Source organism: Limulus polyphemus, unplaced genomic scaffold, assembly GCF_000517525.1.
Source record: "Limulus polyphemus unplaced genomic scaffold, Limulus_polyphemus-2.1.2 Scaffold4104, whole genome shotgun sequence".
Taxonomy (NCBI): domain Eukaryota; kingdom Metazoa; phylum Arthropoda; class Merostomata; order Xiphosura; family Limulidae; genus Limulus; species Limulus polyphemus.
The window spans coordinates 46,500-61,338 of NW_013669714.1; the positions used below are offsets into that span (position 1 = coordinate 46,500).

The 14,839-nt window shown below is 32.7% G+C and overlaps 1 protein-coding gene across 1 annotated transcript in view; it reads left to right on the forward strand.

Annotated features, from left to right (window-relative positions):
• The first annotated feature begins 131 nt into the window (after nucleotides 1-131).
• Nucleotides 132-14,839, forward strand: part of LOC106470594 (fibrillin-1-like) — a 37,898-nt gene continuing 23,190 nt past the window's right edge. Inside the window, exons 1-9 of the mRNA XM_022399207.1 lie at nucleotides 132-282; nucleotides 3,462-3,575; nucleotides 6,722-6,856; nucleotides 8,218-8,343; nucleotides 9,928-10,056; nucleotides 12,103-12,246; nucleotides 12,590-12,736; nucleotides 13,460-13,597; nucleotides 14,497-14,624. Coding sequence (XP_022254915.1) covers nucleotides 132-282; nucleotides 3,462-3,575; nucleotides 6,722-6,856; nucleotides 8,218-8,343; nucleotides 9,928-10,056; nucleotides 12,103-12,246; nucleotides 12,590-12,736; nucleotides 13,460-13,597; nucleotides 14,497-14,624 — 1,212 coding nt within the window. The remainder of the gene's footprint in view (nucleotides 283-3,461; nucleotides 3,576-6,721; nucleotides 6,857-8,217; nucleotides 8,344-9,927; nucleotides 10,057-12,102; nucleotides 12,247-12,589; nucleotides 12,737-13,459; nucleotides 13,598-14,496; nucleotides 14,625-14,839) is intronic.

A 14,839-nucleotide genomic window follows, 5' to 3' on the forward strand; every position in this document is an offset into this window, starting at 1 on the left:
AAAGAAGTAACACTTCAACAGATTCATCTACTGTTTTATCTTCTACATCCCTAAACACTACAATGAGTGAAAGAGGTACCACTTCAACAGATTCATCTACTGTTTTATCTTCTACATCACTAAACACTACAATGAGTGAGAGAGGTACCACTTCATCAGATTCATCTGCTGTCCTTTCTTTTACATTCCCCATGACTACAACCGGTGACAAAAGTTCCACTTCAACAGATTCATCTACTGTTTTATCTTCTACAGCCCTAAACACTACAATGAGTGAAAGAGGTACCACTTCAACAGATTCATCTACTGTTTTATCTTCTACATGTGGTACCTCTTTCACTCATTGTAGTGTTTAGGGTTCAACAGATTCATCTACTTTCCTTTCTTCTGCATTCTACCTGAATGCAACCAGTGACAAAAGTCCCACTTCATCAGATTCATCTGCTGTCCTTTCTTCTACATTCCCCAAGACTACAACCAGTGAAAAAATTACCACTTCAACAGATTCGTCTACTTTCCTTTCTTCTGCATTCCACCTGAATACAACCAGTGAAAAAAGTACCATTTCACCTAATCCATCTATATTTGTATCCACTACATCTCCGAGCAGCATAATGAGTGAAAGAAATATTATTTCAATTGATCCATACACTATTTTATCCTCTACATCCCTTAACACTACAATGAGTGAGAGAAATACCATTTCAAAAGATTTGTCTACAGTTTTATCCACTACATTCCTTGGTTCTACAACTCATGCAAAAAGTACTAATTTAAAAGATTCGTCTACTGATTCATCGTCTACCTCCCCTTACACTACAACGAATGAAATAAGTACCACTTCATCTGATCCCTCTACTGTTTCGTCCTCTACATCACATGATACTACAATTATTAAACGAAATGTTACATTCCGTAGCACTGAAACAAGTAAAAGAAGTTTTAATACAACAAATCTGTCTACTGTTACATCTACATTCCCTAGTTCTTCAACTGAATTGGTTAATCTGTGTACATTGAATTTATGCCAAAACGGGGGTACTTGTAGGCTGGTTTACAGTTACTTATGTGATTGTCCCTATCCTTTTGCTGGTAAACACTGCGAAACGAAAGACTACTGCAAGTCTACTTTAAATAACATAACAGGAGACGAATATTGTGAAGATGAATCTAGTTGTGAGTCCGACGCTAACAGTGAATCTTTCATCTGTACGTGTGACAAGTCAAAGTATTTTGACTATAATAGTAAAAGTTGCAAAGGTCAGACAGCTTTCTTTTATTCACGTTCATTGCAATTTAATCTAAGAAATATAATCAATACTTACGCACCCTTAACGTTTATTGAAATAATAATCTAAATTTCTTGATTATGAAAATATTAGCAAAAAGTTACTGCTTTTAGCTTTTTTCTTTTTCATGCTTGAGATATTTCAATATTTACTCACATTGAGGTTATTCATATTATAATTTCAGTAGTGAAAATTTATGTAAACAGTTAAAATTTGTGTTAAAATGGCTATAATGAGAAAAATTTTGCACATGTTTTTAGAATCTGTTTATGTAAATCCGAGCAGCCAACCCTAAGAGTCTCTAAAAATTCTTGTTCATAATATGAGAAGCGGAATGTAAAATTTCCAACAAATTACAAGTATATTATAGATTCTTATATTGAACGATAACACAAGCCTGCGAATTTAAACTTCATAAAAGTTGTTTTGGTTTTAATAACGGATTTTCCATAATTAAGCTACGCAGATTTCGAAAATAATAATTTTTTTTTTCTATCACGTAAAGATTTTTACAAAACGGGAAGAAAAAATCTCTTACTTAGATCAAATTATTATTTCGTTTACCATGATGAACATTTTTTATTATTATGCGTGTTTCATCTCTTAAATTCGATAGCACCATAACGACTGAAAGGGGTACCACTTCAACTGAATTGGTTAATCTGTGCACATTCAATATATGCCAAAATGGAGGGTCTATAGAAATCTATACAAGTAAATATGACATTTTTTGAGAAATCTGCACGCATTGGAGAAAAATGGATATCATTTTCGGATTCAACGTACAGGAATTACTGTACAGCATGTAAAAATTTCAAGGCAATAAAACCATCGCAGGCCTGTGTAATTCATATGTCCGTTCCAGTTTCCGTGAAATCCTACTAGTCTATGAAGAGGTTTTTAAAAGAGTTTATCTTTCTGTATTCATTGAACACCCCTTTAAGGAAAATATTTGACTTGGTCTTATATTAGAGAAAACCTTATTAAATATTTCCATGCATGTTGTAAAGTCACAATTTGGTATCATTTGTTTCTGTAAGAGTTTGTTTCAGGTTAGGTATATTCCCAGCCAAGATGTGTTGACTCAGAACTAACTACCCATACCACCGTATACTCCCAGCCAAGATGTGTTGACTCAGAACTACTACCCATACCACCGTATACTCCCAGACAAGATGTGTTGACTCAGAACTACTACCCATACCACCGTATACTCCCAGCCAAGATATGTTGACTCAGAAATACTACCGATTTAGTTTTTTATTGATCATACCTAAACAAGCAATAGCTTTCAAATTTTTTGCTTTGAGGTTTACAGTAATATTATTTATTATAAAAAGTTAGAACCATATATTATCAACTAGTCAGACGCTCTGAATGAAAATATGAAATTATATTTTCACATCACAATTTCATTTGCGAACATAGGCGACCTACGGTTTCACTGAGAACTATACTGATGAAAGGCTCATGGGAAAAACTGATATCACAAGTTATGTTTATGATGTACTTTAAAAATTTTAGGGGTCATCTCTTCTATAAAATCAAATCAGATCTTTTTCTTAAACAGTATTGAGCAAAGTCTGAAAACCCAACTTAGTCTTTCTGTACAGACCACGTGCATTCTATTCTGGGAATCGCCAAAACCATCTTGGTCCCCTAATTTTCGTGTCCTATTTTAAAGTTTTGCAAATGTAAACGTAGTTACTTATTTTTAAAGATACTCTACATGTCCATGATATAAATATTTATACCCTGTCCAGAGATCCCCTTTTAACACCAATATTGGTTATCTAATTCAAGAACTTCCAAAATGTGAACTTAGATTACTATTTTGAATAGCTACCCACTTGTTAATATAAATCTGTTTATTCCCAACTGAGTCCCCTCAAAACCCTCATGATTCTCCATTTTTGCTCTCATCCCGATCCTCCTTTTCAATTTGTTTCATTGTTTAGAATCTGAGGTTTTAAGAGATTATACTCAAGTCGTTTTTGACAACAATTATGAGAGGAATTAAAAAAATCCGGTAAACGTAAAACCATAAACATTTATATAGGTACCTTTAACAATTACATATACATAGCTAATAAACAACGGCCTTGAATATCAGCTAAAGTACCATGTCTTTTATAAGCCTTAGTTAAAATGATCTATTTTATTTTTTCTCAGATATAAAACGATGCCTTTTTGAAGGGTGTGATACGTATGAGGTATGTGATACATTTAAAGGTGTATGTATCTGTAAAGATGGCTACGAGAGAAGTGAGGGAGATAAATGTCACGGTAAGTTTGTTTAACTTCAACCACATATTGATTATACTGCATCAAGAAACCATCATTGATCAATTGAAATGCCAGTAGATTATAATACATTAGCCAATAATAAAAAAGATAAATCCTGATCCAAATTACGTTAGTTTCGTCTCACTTCCAAGATATCCTCGTATGTTGTTTATTCAATGTTGATATATAAGCATTTTCTTATTCAATAAGTAGAGCAAAATCAATATTTCATAGTTGCAAGGAAGCTTTCGTGCAAGTATGACATTAGACTGATTTTAAAATGAGGTATCATGATAAGAATTGGAATAGTCTTACCCTACTGCTTCCCAGAAGTAATTAGTTTAATTCTTGTTGTATATATATATAGCTAGATAGATTTAAGACTTGTCTTATAGTTTAGTTAAACGTGTAAGTAGCGTAATGTTATGTATATGCTTGTTTGTTTGTTTCCGGTAGAAATTTTCCAAGGATCTTCAGCGATACAAGTCCTTTCTTGGTTAAACCAGTTTATTCTTCCTCGAGACAAACTTTTAGTACACAGTAGTTCCACAATCGGTACGTTTCTCGTCACTTTAAACTTAACAACTTTTATAATACACGCTATACATCACAGCGATTCACAATCTCGATAACTTCGCTCTCGACAAGTGCAAAACACACGCTTTACGGCTCACTAGCTCGAAACTAACAGAATCATAAATTATACTGAACTTCAAGTAACTACTGCTCTCTCTTCATTTATCTCTGTTGGCTTTCGCTGCCAGGATTATATACTAACGAAGAGGGCATCTCGAACACACTCGGACTTCCACGATCATTCGAGAAACTCATCACGCACGCCACCAGCGCCAACAACGTCACGTGACTTTCGCTGTCGTAACAGTAACAAAATAGACAGTCATGAGCTGAAAATTATATTTTTATTTCAATAAGCTTTATTTTCACAACATTAAAGTTGATTTTCAGCCAACAGAAAGGCTTTTTTTTTATTTCTTGTACTAAAGAATCCAGATTATTTATATAATTTTTGTATGCTTTTCAGCCAACACAGAGACCCAATTTTTAAACTCGTGGACTAACGAATCCAAATTATTTATCTTCCAGTTTGCTGTCAAATTAGTATCTTTATTGCAACAGTATTTCTTTAAATAAAAGATTTGTACAACAATACAAACGAAATATAATCATAGACACCGAAATGTGTAAGTCCACTAGTATTTAGCCTTTAGGTCGTACATTACAAAACCTTAACTAATGTTAGGCCTAAGTTTGATAAACAGATAAATTAACACTGTACCGTGAACGTTTTTTTACATTATCTTAATTACGACTAAACTATACTGTGCTTAATACTATCTATAAATAAACTTATAATGTTATTCTAGGACCTAATGTCAGACTTTTTTGAAAATTTCAAGCTTATAATGTTATTGTAGTAAATGATTGATAAAGAATAGTAAAGTTATAGTGGCTTCTTCGTTGCGCTTTCCACCTCTCTGGTACACTGTTTTGCTGTGTAAGATTCTTACTGCGCATGTTTATAAGGTGTATCGACAGCAGATCATAGTATGACAAGATTTCAGTGTCTGCGATTAGAATTATTTTGTATTATTCTAGAAATCATATATTTAAAGAAGTACTTTTGTAATAAAGACACCAGTCTGAGCGCAAATATCTTTCAGTTCTCAGCTAGTCTATAATAATAATAATAATTCTCAGTTTTCGTCTGTCATGATAATGCGCGCACACTTTATTATCTAAATACGCATGCGCACAGACGTCATTTCCGTAACAGACACACGAATAAGGGTATTATTATATAGATGCTTCGACTTTTTTCAGCAGTCCTCGCTATTCTTAATGAACAACAATAGAATACAATAGTGGCGACTGGTGGTCACGCTGTGCGTCTTCTCAATTCTCTAGGGGTCGTTTTCTCATCTTCTCGATATGCAACATTTACTTTAACATTTTTAAAATGATGTAGTGATTACTGAAATATTGCGCCCATAATTACGAAGAAATAAAACGACCGTGAATTACAGGAATCTTTCACTCTTGTTTAAATTTCTTCGTAATTATAGTCTGATCAATTATATTTGCTATAAGACATGTTTGTGATCAAGAACAACGGGATTTGCTGTTGTTATCACAACTGATTTTTAAACAACGCGGATAAAAATGCCCCGAGTACTAAATATCACATGCAAAAATCTTGTTAATCTGTATTTCTCACGTGTAATCCGTCTGTTCCGTCAGTAAATTCTCAAGTGTGTATGTATATGTGTTTTGTAAGTATATCAAGATATAGGTTACGAGCTCTGTATTAGATTTATGTTTAATAGGTGGCGCTCTCGCAACGCTTAAAACTACTCTTCAGCATTCATGGTGTTAGGAAAACACGTAGGTTCAAGAAGTCTTGATAGAAATGAATAAAAACCCTATAACCCGAGCGCTTTCGAAAAGTGGACCTTTCTTATTCAGGGACAAACTGAAGGTTTTTATTCATTTCTATCAAAACTACTGTTCAGCGATGGCATAAAATCGCCAAATATTAATAAAGTAAAAAAATATAAAAGAAACCTGCCTTAGTAGCTTGTTTCAGTAGTGAAACAGCATATGTATATATATTTCAATGGTTGCATAAGACTCACGTTAATTTCGCTCCAATTTCTCCTATCTAAACGAATATTTAAATTTATATAATTTAGTTTGTTGCTAACTGTGGTACAGTTATTGATTGTTTGGGTTAAATAAATACCAACCTAGAGTAGAATGTCTGACTGTTCCGTCTGTTACGCACATGAAGAGACTTCCAAAGATTACATACTCCATATCTATACATATTAGTGATGAAGACGGTGTGAAAATTGATTTAAACTTTACTTGTAAATCAAGATAGCGTGTTTTACGTTTCCATTTTGAAAACACCTCTTCTCAGGAGAACTTATTCATTTTATATTGGATTTTAGAGATTATTTTAATTAGTAGGTTATTTAACGTTTGGAACATGTAGTTTAAAAAGGCAAGCGGGCTTGCATAATTCGATATATATTGCAGAAGAAAGCAATGATCAACGTCAAACCTGATAGCCAACAATGTTTTTCATTCTTATATTACTAAGATGACGTATTTTCTTGTTTCAGCGAAAAATTTCTGCTCTACAACCTGCACAGGTAAACACACCAAGTGCATGCCGGGATCAGATGAAAGTCCAAGAAACATCACGTGCACATGTGAAGAAGGATATACAAAAAACCAGAAAACAGGAGACTGTGTCCGTGAGTCATCCAAATCAGTAAACTTTTGATCAAGAGAAGAAACAACAGCCAATATTTGCGACGAACTAAGAGATATAAAATAAAACAAAAAACAGCCATATTTACCTCTTAAGAGAATAAAAATACTTTCTGTTTGAAATTAACTCTTTTATTACACAAAAACATTTTGAATACTAGAAAACTGGCTTACTTATCCTTAGTAAAATGAAGTATAGAGTCAAGCATAATGTATAAGAAACAAGGCAAGATGAGTCTTCTCGAAGTTCAACCCTACAGTGTCTAAGCTGCGTAAAATACCAGTGATTTGTTTATTTTACAATTTTTGAGCAAAGGACTATCTTAGCATAGCCGTTTCTCATTTTGAAGTAATAGAATAAAGGGGGATGTAACTAAGCAACAGCTCCCACGTGAGCTACTCTGACCCGCATAGTGCGATCTGATCCTCGTAGCGCATCCAAGACCCGCAAATTAAGAGCGAGCTTTTGTGTCAAAGGGACGCGAACCAGGAACCCACATATTTTTAGCTTTGGCACGTTAACTATAAGGCCACACTTAACCCAATACCAATGAAATTGTAATTCTAATCTCAACGGCCGGCGATAGCTTTTGTAAGATTCTATGTGAAAATGAACTGTGTGGCTCCAAATGAAATTTGAATCATTTGTGAACCACCTGCTACTATTTTTTCTCAGTCCTTGAATAATGGGCAGGTACCATAAGATTGAAAGTTAACTAATCTAACTCCTCTCTTCAAGGGAGGTAATAAAAATTGTCCCAGTAATTATAGACCCATTAGTCTTACATCAGTTGTGGGAAAATGTTTTGGAAAGTCTGTTAAAAGATGCTTTTGCAAAGTCATTTCACAAAGTTTAGAATTTTATTGGATAATCAACATGGTTTCACTAAGGGAAACTCTTGCCTTACAAATCTTTTAACATTGTTTGAAAAGGTTACTGCTTATGTAGATGAGGGTAAGAGTGTAGATTTGGTGTATCTGTATTTTCAGAAAGCATTTGACATATAGATGTATCTGTTAGTTGTCTACTTCTGAAGTTCCTATTGCAAGTTTTGTACATCAACTATGAAGTTATTTTGTCTTTTACATTTCATATTGTAATTACAATGTTACCTAAAGTTTATCTTATTTTTGGATGTGATAGATCACGTACTTCACGCTAGTCCTGCTAGTATGTGTATATTATAAAAATGTTTTCTTTGATTTCAGATTGATCACAAAAGCAGTTAAACTCTAATGACAATCAAAATCTTCAGAATATAATTTCATTTCTTGTTTCTCAAAAAAACAAAAAAAACATATAAGATAGGAGGTTATTAAAATATTTTGTTTACTTGGCTTACAGCAACTTTTTGCGAAACGGGAAGACATAACTGTAAGGAGAACGAAGTTTGCAAGGCCATATCTGATGGAGATAAAGGCTATGCTTGTACCTGTAGCTTACCATTTGTAAAACAAGATAACAAATGTGGTAAGTAACAGAATGACAACTTTCTGAAAACAATGAAGAAAAATTCACTAATTTTCCAATTTTATTAAAGCGATCTTTTTTGTTTCAAGTTGTTGATAAAAGATTCGCGTGCTGTAGCTCTTGTTGTTATGTCATCATATCTAGTATATATGTTTGTTTAGGTATTATGAAATGTAAAAATATGCTGTAATTATCAAAAACTATTCATATATTTCACTAACCTTTCAAACAAATTTGGATCAATATTCTCCGTAACAGACCACTATTTCCTGTTGGAGAATCACTGTGACTTTGTATCCAACTATTAATAGTATTACATCGCCTACTGATTTATACGGTACTAACTTCGTAGCCAAGTGTTACGTTCTTAATGAAACCCTATGTTTACACAGCTGTTATGCTGTTATAACAAATACTGTCTACACAGCTGTGATGCTATTGTAACATTTTATCTTTGTTATAACAAGTACTGTCTACACAGCTGTGATACAGCTGTTACGTTTTACCGTTGATATGATACTGTTACGTCTCCGTTCGTTAGTTAATTTTCCCGTAAATTCTTTCCAACTAAACTTTAGCGACACAAGTCCTTTCTGAATAAAACTGGTTTATTCTTTCCGAATACAACTTTGCGATACACTTAACTTCAACAGTCGCGCTATAACAAACGTTATATCCCACGTGGCCAACAATATTTTGTCCGCATACATTCAATTACTCATTACACTGTTCCCGTCATGTTGTCAACGTCTTATATATATACAAGACTAACACATATCTAGTTGTCTCCCGATAATTCACGAAGGTTCGAGAAAAGTGGCGTGATACTAGTCACGTGACCTGGCTGACGCAACAATACGATATTATTATATAGCTGTGGCTATACTGACATACAACGCATCATTATTAGTTATGTGAAATTAAAACAATGAAATATTGCATAAAAAACTAAGTTTAAAAGGAGACATATTGAATGTCTTTAAAATACTCTTGTATAATCATATTCTCCTTGTTATATCTTCGAATGTTATTTATGTGATTTATCTTTCATATTATAATAATATTATTAACACCTTACTAACGAGTGAGAAATAAAAACCTATGATTGTAACTTTCATATAATAATAAAAAAACCTTACTAACGAGCGAGAACTAAAAACCTATGATTGTAACTTCCATATAATAATAAAAAACACCTTACTAACGAGCGAGAAATAAAAACCTATGATTGTAACTTTCATATAATAATAAAAAACACCTTACTAACGAGCGAGAAATAAAAACCTATGATTGTAACTTTTATATAATAATAAAAAACACCTTACTAACGAGCGAGAAATAAAAACCTATGATTGTAACTTTGATATAATAATAATATTAACACTTTACTAATAATTGAGAAGTAAGAGCCACTACAATAACCTCACTTACATAACTTACAAGCACGTATTGTTTCTTGTAGTGATAATTTCTGTCGTCGACTTGACTGTTAAAAACCAACATTACAGAAGAACAGATGAAAAGTATTTATGCATTGCTTCTTTTAGTATCTATGTTTTTAGTGCATGTTTTGTTTATACCTAGCACTGCCAAACATAGACGAATGTTCAGATTTTGTAAACTGTGGAGTAGGCGGCAAGTGTTTGAAAGTCAACAGCCAGAACAAGTGTTTTTGTCAAGAAGGATATGTTCTAGAAAATAGCATATGCATAGGTAAGTAAAGAATTATTAAATGAGAAGATATTGGATAATTAGCTTATGCTTTGGTATCTTTGGATCTATTCTTTAAACTCCATTCAAATGTCTTTTTTCTTTTCTTTCGGAGATTATAGACATGAAAAACACAGTCACAAAATTGGCTGGAATTAAAATATACACATTCCCCAAACATAAGGAAATCCGACAAAAAATAATGTTATACAGTCATCACATATGGTGAGTATGTCCATAGTTTATCTAAGTTTAGACAGTTAAACAGTCATCAGAGTCACACAATTCTCTCAGTCATAAAAACAATATATATTACACAATCATCACAACAATAAAAGCTATACAATCCTCACAGAGTCACAACCATCACAACAATATATATTACACAATCATCATAACAATATATGTTACACAATCATCACAACAATATACATTACACAATCATCACAACAATAAAAGCTATACAATCCTCACAACAATATATATTACACAATCATCACAACAATAAAAGCTATACAATCCTCACAGAGTCACAATCATCACAACAATATATATTACACAATCATCACAACAATAAAAGCTATACAATCATCACAGAGTCACAATCAACACAACAATAAAAGCTATACAATCCTCAGAGTCACAATCATCACAACAATATATATTACACAATCATCACAACAATAAAAGCTATACAATCCCCAGAGTCACAATCATCACAACAATAAAAGCTATACAATCCTCAGAGTCACAATCATCACAACAATATATATTACACAATCATCAAAGACCCATAATTATCAGAAAACGATTGTTATACAGTCATCGCAGGCTCACAATTATCAGAACAATAAATGTTATATAATCATTAAAAAATCACAGTCAAATAACCTGTCATCTCAGGGTGAAATATAATTTCTAACCTATCCTGTCAGGGTAAAGCATAACTTCTAACCTGTCTTCTTAGGGTGAAGTTTAACTTCTAGCCTGTCCTGTCAGGGTGAAGTATAACTTCTAACATGTCCTGTCAGGTTAAAGCGTAACTTCTAACCTGTCCTGTCAGGGTAAACCATAACTTCTAACCTGTCCTCTTAGGGGTGAAGTTTAACTTCTAACCTGCCCTGTCAGGGTGAAGTATAACTTCTAACATGTCCTGTCAGGTTAAAGCGTAACTTCTAACCTGTCCTGTCAGGGTAAACCATAACTTCTAACCTGTCCTCTTAGGGGTGAAGTTTAACTTCTAATCTGCCCTGTCAGGGTAAAGCATAACTTCTATCCTGTCCTCTCAAGTTGAAGTATAACTTCTTACCTGTCCTGTCAGTCAGCTAATTAGATAAAAATCAGAGGTATATGTATATATTGTTAGGTTTCTCCTTGTTTGTTAATTCTATACTTATTATACTTATACTTTGTAAATTTTGCAAAACGGTCTGAAGTTTTCGAAAGCCACAGTGAGAGAGTACTTCTAAAATCTTGCTGTATTGAAACAGAACAGTATATTTCAATAGTTCAGCTCTAAGCTTTATCTTAGCTTTGCTTGAATATTATGCTTAGTCAAGCAGAGCAGAAAATTTAACAATAAAATATGATCTGTTTTGAAGTATGTAGATTTTGCACTCGACATTTCTCGCCACGATTACAAAATAAATTACTTAAATGATTAGAGTAATTTTGAGTACTTGTTTAACTGTTTGTTATTTTGGAATTTATTGGATTTAAGAGACTGGTGAATATTTAGTTAATGTTTTTGATCTTCAAAAGTAGTAAACACATTTGAAATAGCACTAAAAGTTGCATTGCCTTCAAAATAATTAAAGATAAACAGACTTTCCTCACTATAAAACTATATAGAATATAAGTAACGCACTTGAAAATACAATTATAGAATTATTCTTTGTGGATCTCAGTAGACAAAGATTCGAAGGAAGTCCTACCAAATAAGAAGACAACAAAACTCTGTGTATGATTTGGATAATTACTCGTCCTCTGTCTGATTTAAATGTTAGGGATAGAAGGTTAAACCTTTTTCATTTTTTCTTGTAATTGTAGAATACTGTAACAGTTCTTCGTGGATGGCAAACCCTCTACGAGATATCTGTCCTAGTCAGCACTGCGACGTGGGAACAGGTGGGAACATCAGGTGCAAATGTGGCGGTATCTGGGAAGAAGACATAGATGGTTTCAGCTGCAAATGTTAGCACTATTCCTATTTGTGTAGGCCCAATATGATTCATTTTGAAATGTAAAGAAATATAGTTTACAATGTTACTGTGGTTAAGATTTGTAATAAGTTTATTTTACACGCTGTTTAAAGTACACTCTTCTTTTATTTTTTCAGAAATGCAAAATCATAATTGTGTTAAAGTTCCAATATCTTATAATTGTGTATGAAACTTTAAGGAATATATAGTTGTGTTTCATATAATATTTAATAAAACGTTCATCAAAATACATTAAGAGTTTTTTTTTAATTTCCGTTAAAAATATTGTTTTAATTTAATAATTGCTTCAATTTATTTTCTTCATTACCTTCAAGTGAAACCACTGTGTAACGGGGAAAACGAAGGAAAACGAACATGTTCTCTTGAAAATGCAGATTGCAATTTGGATGAAACTATAGCAGAAGGGTTCAGTTGTACCTGTCCATTTGGATACAGACGAGATGCGCTAGGAAAATGTAAAGGTATGCTTCTGCTGATGAAGTTAGAGTAAAATACGTACCGATCCTGGTGCCTTTTCAGTAGGTTATTGTCCACTTTTTTAACATTTCAATTTAGTTACTTCATGCACAAGAACGGCCTTTTATCATAGTGTTGGTGTGTTTTTTCCTTCAAAATGAAAATTTGTATCTATTTTTGATGGCAAATATTGAACTCAAAAAGCTGTTACATACAAGTTTCTTAGAAATAATGAAATTAAAAAAACATTTTCTCTATTTTATTACAAATAATCAACTTTCATGAAACCCCTGTCGACTAGATTCTCAGAAACGACGAATTTTTCGTCAAAACATGGGTGGAATAATTTCTCTGTGAGTTTGGTTTCTTACTTAAAGTGTTTTTATTGTTTACCCTTTGAAATAGAAAAAAAAATACATTGAAGGTTCTCTGGTTAGAATAAAACATCACCCATAGAAATAATATTTGAAGATGAAGTACTCGAGCTAAATGTTCGTAAACTCCATTTTTAATCAAGCATTCAATAATTCTTGAATTTAAAAAAGTCAACTACTTTTTAACTTAGTTATTCTGAAAAATGAGTTGGAGCTTGACTGCTCTTAGAACAATTGATAAATTATCGTTAATTTATCGATTAGCACTTTCCTGAATATTTTACCGTTATTTGTGAAAATATAATTTAAGATGATTTGAGCTGATAAAAATCTCTTAGCGAGTTCTTTATTCAGCTGTCTGTGCCTTTCACGAAAATACTGAAAAGTGTCAAAGATATTTTGCTGACTGCGTAGTGGATAGAAATGGAAATGCTACCTGCCAGTGTAAGCCATCTTTCAAAAATTTCATAGAGGGCCAACATTGCCAGTTAGGTAAGATGCAGCTTTGGTATTCAATTCTTCAATATGTTTCATAGACAATTTTGTTTTGTTTTTCTCAAAGATAATTCTAACTTAATATATTTGTAGTTTAAATTATAGTACGAAATTAGTATTCTTATATAAAATTCACAAGCTTTGAATTTTTTTCCTACATATTAGAGTTGAGTGATTGCGTTGATTAGGTTACTAAATTCACATAGTATCAAAACAATTTTGCAAGTTTCTCTTTTAACCTCTAAGAAAAATCTGGGTCTTTTATTATAAAATCTTTCTGCTTTTCTAAACATGAAAGTTTACATATTTCTTAATACAGCAAACGTTTATATTTTTACTTTTATCTATTCTGTTACATTATTTTAACTAAAACATTTTCATTCAGACAACAACACAAATAGTCTTAGTTCGACGCTGCAAGCGACAAGGCGTGGTTTCTGTCAGCCTTAGACAATATTGTTGGCTCATTAATTTTTTGATCAAACTGAATAGATCTGTTTCTCGACATGAGAAATACTTGCAAGGAATATTATCAGACATGATTGATAATAACTTTATTTCTCTTTTGAAAAGTGTTTTCAGTTAAGAGAGAAACTATTGGTTAAGAGAAAGCTTGTTAATATTTTATTCGTATCTACTCATGTTATTTTATTGCTATTTTCTTTTGCCACATCCCCACCAGTGGCACAGCGGCATGTCTGCGGACTTACAATGTTAGAATCCGGGCTTCGATACCTATGGTGGGCAGACCACAGATAGCCCATTTTGTAGCTTTGTGATTAATTACAAACTTCTATTTTCTTCTACACTTATCATGTTTATCGCCTTGTATTTATTAACTATAAAACTATTATTTTATTCATTTGTTGTATTTTATCTGATATTCCTTCCGTTAGCGGGAGCTGCTTACACCGTTAAACTTACATTTCTGAATCGCTACAATACTTTGTCGTCAGCTCCACCTGGTGTTTTTCTCACAGAATCTCTTGATCGAAACCAATTACTAAAGGACATTGAGCTTACAGTAAGTAATACGGCGACTAAATGAAATACTTCGTCTTAGATCTTAAAAGGCTAAAATTTATTGGAATTTCTATGTAGAGTACTGTTACGTATCTGCTCGTTTGTTAATTTCCGGTATAAATGTTTTCCGAGGAACTTCAGCGATACAACTCATTTCTTAATTAAAACTAGTTTATTCTTTCTTGATACAACTTTTTTAATACACAGAATTTCCAC